General features: G+C 40.2%; 1 protein-coding gene across 1 annotated transcript; it reads left to right on the forward strand.

The window, feature by feature from the left end:
* Positions 1–52: 52 nt before the first annotated feature.
* GLOD4 (glyoxalase domain containing 4) lies at positions 53–3,745 on the forward strand. Its single transcript, XM_008930609.3, has 8 exons — positions 53–151; positions 773–893; positions 1,343–1,487; positions 1,692–1,828; positions 2,137–2,223; positions 2,389–2,502; positions 2,590–2,676; positions 3,193–3,745. The coding sequence occupies exons 2-8, from the start codon at positions 801–803 to the stop codon at positions 3,256–3,258; spliced, it is 729 nt and encodes a 242-aa protein (XP_008928857.2). The 5' UTR covers positions 53–151; positions 773–800; the 3' UTR covers positions 3,259–3,745.
* The last annotated feature ends 1,032 nt before the right edge of the window (positions 3,746–4,777 follow it).

The following is a 4,777-nucleotide window of genomic DNA, read 5'->3' on the forward strand; positions in this document are numbered from 1 at the left end:
GGAAAGGGGCGTGGGAAAGCGGGAAAGAGAATAGGAAAGGGGAAAGGGAGATGGGGTCCACGTCGTCCCCATGCTGACCCCTTTCTCTCCTGATTCTAAAGGTGCTGAGGCACGAGGAGTTCGAGGAGGGCTGCAAGGCCTCCTGCAACGGGTGAGTGCCCTGGATCCCTTGTTTTCATAAACACCTGCCAGCCATGTACTGCTATAGTAAAATAAGGGTTTGCTTGATTTATTATGCTATTTTGTTGTTTTGTTTTTTTTTTAATTACTTCCCTTGGAACCAACAGACCCCCTTTTTGTGTAGATATCATGCTTACATTGAACAGAAATATTGCTGAATTACACCCACAGACTGATACTCAACTTTATTAAATCATTTCTAAACTTACCAAGAACTACATTTAATTTTTTTCATGGGCATGGGGCTAACTAAGGTTGAGTTAAAAGTCCCTCCTGGTAACCACAAAGGCTTTTGTAAAGACAGAAGAATGGAAGAAAGAAGAAATAAGAACATGTTTCTCTGAAAGGAAAGAAATCTTCCAGCCTGGTGCCCTTTCCTACTTAGCAATAAGGAAGTGCTGATGTAATTTCAGTTAACGAGTAGCCTGTTCTCTTAAATTGTGAGCTGTTAATGAGGTAGAATTGCTTTTGCCCAGGGTCAAACCTGCCATTTTTTTTACTCTAGAAATGCAATTCTTCCTTGAAACACCAATATTTGCATTTCACGTTGGTTACTTTTAATGCTCCTAACAATTAAATACGGATATTCCAGCCCTTATGATGGAAAATGGAGCAAAACAATGGTGGGCTATGGGCCAGAGGACAATCACTTTGTTGCAGAACTGACTTACAATTATGGCATTGGAGAATATCGCCTGGGCAATGACTTTCTGGTAAGTACCACTCCTAGCAGCAAAATCTTCTGAAGCTAAGTTTATTTACTTTAAAGATTAGGAGTCTGTTTGTCATATAGGTTGTACCAGCTGCTTTTTTTATGCTGTTTGGTCCCTTAAACATTTTATTCTTGCTTTTGTGGCTGTCTCCAAGTTGGAAGAGCAGAAACTAGAGCAGATTTGTGCTCACTTATGGTCCAGGAAACACTTCCTTGAGCTCTGCCTCTGCTGTGTGTGTAGGACAGCTGGTGTTTTCTGCCATATCCATCTTGGAATGGTTAGCTAAGAGGGATCTTGCTCTAGGAAGACAGAATTATTTATTATTACCTGTTTTTTTGTGATTTACCTACTGACAGCAGATGGACATCTTGTGTTTCATCTATGAAAACACATGATGTCTTTGCATCCCCCCCTATGAATTTTGTGTGTCTCTGCTGTGTCCTCACCAGGGCATCACACTGGTGTCCAGCCAGGCTGTGAGCAATGCCAAGAAGATGGGGTGGCCCCTCAAAGAAGTCACAACTGGTGTCTTTGAAACTGAAGCTCCAGGAGGATACAAGTTCTACTTGGAGGACAAGGAGAAGCTCAAGCAAGGTGAAACGTTTACCCTCACTCTAACTGGTGTTCAAGAGAGATTTACCACTGGGATATCAGAAAGGGCTGTGTGTTTGCCTTGATGGCATTTTATGAAACAGAGCAGGGTTTTATTATTTCTTTGTTACTTCTCACGAGTGTAAAACTGTGCCTTTAAAACCGTGATACATTTGTAACTGATTCCCAATTGTTGCAATTCTCAAGATCCCGTGCTGAAGGTAACCCTGGGTGTCTCAAATCTGCAGAAGTCTATTAACTACTGGTCTGGTTTGCTTGGGATGAAAATATATGAGAAGGATGAGGAGAAGCAAAGGGCTTTGCTGGGCTACGCGGATAACCAGGTCAGTCCTTGGAAAACTCATCCTAGAAACTTCTTCTTTCATGAGAACAGAATCTTAAAAGCAAAAAATATCTTAATTAAGGCAACTGTGCTTAATTCTGAGCATTTTAATTGAAGCTTGTGTATACACTCAACTGCATTTTTTAAAAAAAAAGAAAAGCTGTGGTTTGCTCTGGTAATTCTGGCCGGTTGGGAGCCGTGTGAATGGGGGGATTTTGAAATCATCCACGTCCTGGAGAAAAAGCTGGAGTGAATGCAGCATGGAGAACAGTGTCCCTACAAGCCAGGCTTGCTTTCTCCCTGTTTCAGTGTAAGCTGGAGCTGAAGGCTCTTGGAGGAGCAGTGGATCACGGGACAGCGTTTGGCCGGATCGCCTTCTCCTGTGCCAAGGAAGAGGTAACAGTCACACTTCCCTTTCCCCTCTCCTTACCCAGTGCTGGGGAAGTCAACTTCTTGTGGTAACAAAATATCTCACGTGTGAACAAAATAATATCGAGCAGACAGTTTATCTTTTCTTGCAGTGGTGATACAAGTTTGGTTTTTGTTGGTTTTCTGTTTAAGTTGCCAAGCATTGAAGCACTGATGAAAAAGGAGAATCAGAAAATTTTGACACCCCTGGTGAGCTTGGACACGCCTGGCAAAGCCACAGTGCAAGTGATTATTTTGGCTGATCCTGTGAGTAATGTTGGAAATAAGGATGAAATTGGGTTTAAATTTCTCTCTGCCTTTTATCTAACTGACCTGCTCTTAATCTTGGTTTAGGACGGCCATGAAATCTGCTTTGTGGGAGATGAAGCCTTTAGAGACCTGTCCAAGGTGGACCCTAACGGTGACAAGCTGTTGGATGATGTAAGTAATTCTGCCTGCATATTCATTTTCTTCCTGTTTATAGATACCAGTAGAATCTTAGTTTTCGTGCCATGTTGAGTTTTAACAAGAAGCAAATTTCCCAGGCTTGGTAAGGAAAATAAATCAGTTTTTAAAGCTCACTTAGTGCCCTGTGTGGAGTTTTCCAGCCTCACTCTCTGGGCAGCTGGGTGATGGTGTTTTTTGCTGGACACACCAACAACACTTTGATGTAAGTTACTGCAAAAAGTGATTTTTGAGGTGCAGTAGCATCAGTGCAGCTGGACATCCCCTGGAGGCAGAGGGACGTTCCCTGGGATAGAATGTGAGCTCTGTGGGAAGGCTGTGTCCAAACTGTCCTGGTTTGATCCATGTGTTAACCAATCATTATTTATTTGCTGTACCAGAGAGCATTGGTTTTCAGTGTCTGTTCTCCTTACTAGTAGCTAAAAAAAATAATTTATCCATCAAAATAGCTTTCCCACTGCTCTGACCATGTTCACACTTGTCTTTGTGCAGGCCATGGCTGCAGACAACAGTGACAAGTGGTTTGCTGCACGTAACATGAAGAAAGTTTCAGCTTAGCTGGAGGAAAGGACTGGGCTGCTCCTTTGTACCTTGGATTTCATCCAGGAAAGTGCCAATCCTGTGGAATGTGTTGCACTGCCCTCCCAATCTGAGGGTGTTGGTTGATCGGTTGGTTTGATTTAAGCTGATGTCTGTGACTGCTGCTCTCTCCTTTCAAGCAAATGGCATGTTCTCCTTCTGAAAAATCAGGCTGTGCATTGAGGAGCAGGCTGAGCTCGTGGCTTCAAGTCCAGGGATTATCAGTTAAGGAAACCTCACATTTCAGTGTTGTTGAAAAAGAGATTGATAGATACGTTATAATATCTAATTTTCTAATGAATTTGCTTTAGCTGTCCTGAAATTGCAGCTCAGGGAAGAGATTTTCTGTGGCTGTGGGTACTGCAGATGCCCTGCTCCAGTGGCAAAATGTGGGGCCGTGTGTGGAGAACTGAAGCAGCTCAGCTGTCAGAATGTTTATTGGGAACAAAGAAATGATCTTGCCAAATCTTGTGAATATTCTAGTCCTTATTTTCATTCCAGGGTGCTTCCCCAGCTTCTGAGGTGAAATGTTCACTTGAGAAGCCCGTGGTGTGTTTCTTGCTGGGATCATGTTATTGATGTGGTGGTTTCCACCCCTTCCCAAGGAGCCTTCCACATTCCAGGAGGCAGCTGAGGCTGTGCTTTGGGGTGTGTAGCTCTGCTGTCTGCTGAGGTGCTGGGAGGCAGCTTGAAATAAGTGAATTATGGTTTTGCAATTAACTTTTGGTGAGGAACTGCCTTTGGAAGCAACACTTCAGGGTTTATTCGATTTGTTTAGTGATGAATTTTCAATTCTGCATCGATCAAATTAAATATGTCACATGTGAGCTGTGCCCTGAAACGAAAAAAAAATGGTTGGGGAGGATGGTTTGGGTGCCCACCTGCTGTACCAGTACACCAGGGGTTTCCCTCACTGTTGATTGCATATCTGAGCGCAATAATTAATTACTTAATTGATTGTCAATAAACTTATTAAAAGTGAAATATAAATACAACACACTATAATGTGTGGTTTACGTAATTACATTCTATATTACATATATAGTATAGCACATTATAATATAGAAGTACAATATAATAATAGAAATACAATGCATTATAATATCTGGCATACATAATTACTTCATGTATTATATATATTATATAACCTAACACCTTATAATAATAGAAATGCATTATAATATCTGGCATACATAGAACACATTATAATATAGAAACATGATATAATATCGGGCATACATAATTACATATTATATTGCATATAATATGTAATATAGAAATACAATATAATAGTATAAGTAAAATACATTATAATATCTAGTATATGTAATTACTTCATATATTGCCTATAATATATAATATAACAATTATAATATAGAAATGCAATATAATAATAGAAATACAATGCATTATAATATCAGGTATACATAACTACATATATACTATAGAAATACAATATAATAATATGAATATATATAAAAAAATTAATTAATTAACC

This window comes from Manacus vitellinus, unplaced genomic scaffold (assembly GCF_001715985.3).
Source record: "Manacus vitellinus isolate BGI_N305 unplaced genomic scaffold, ASM171598v3 scaffold_32_pilon, whole genome shotgun sequence".
NCBI classification, from domain to species: domain Eukaryota; kingdom Metazoa; phylum Chordata; class Aves; order Passeriformes; family Pipridae; genus Manacus; species Manacus vitellinus.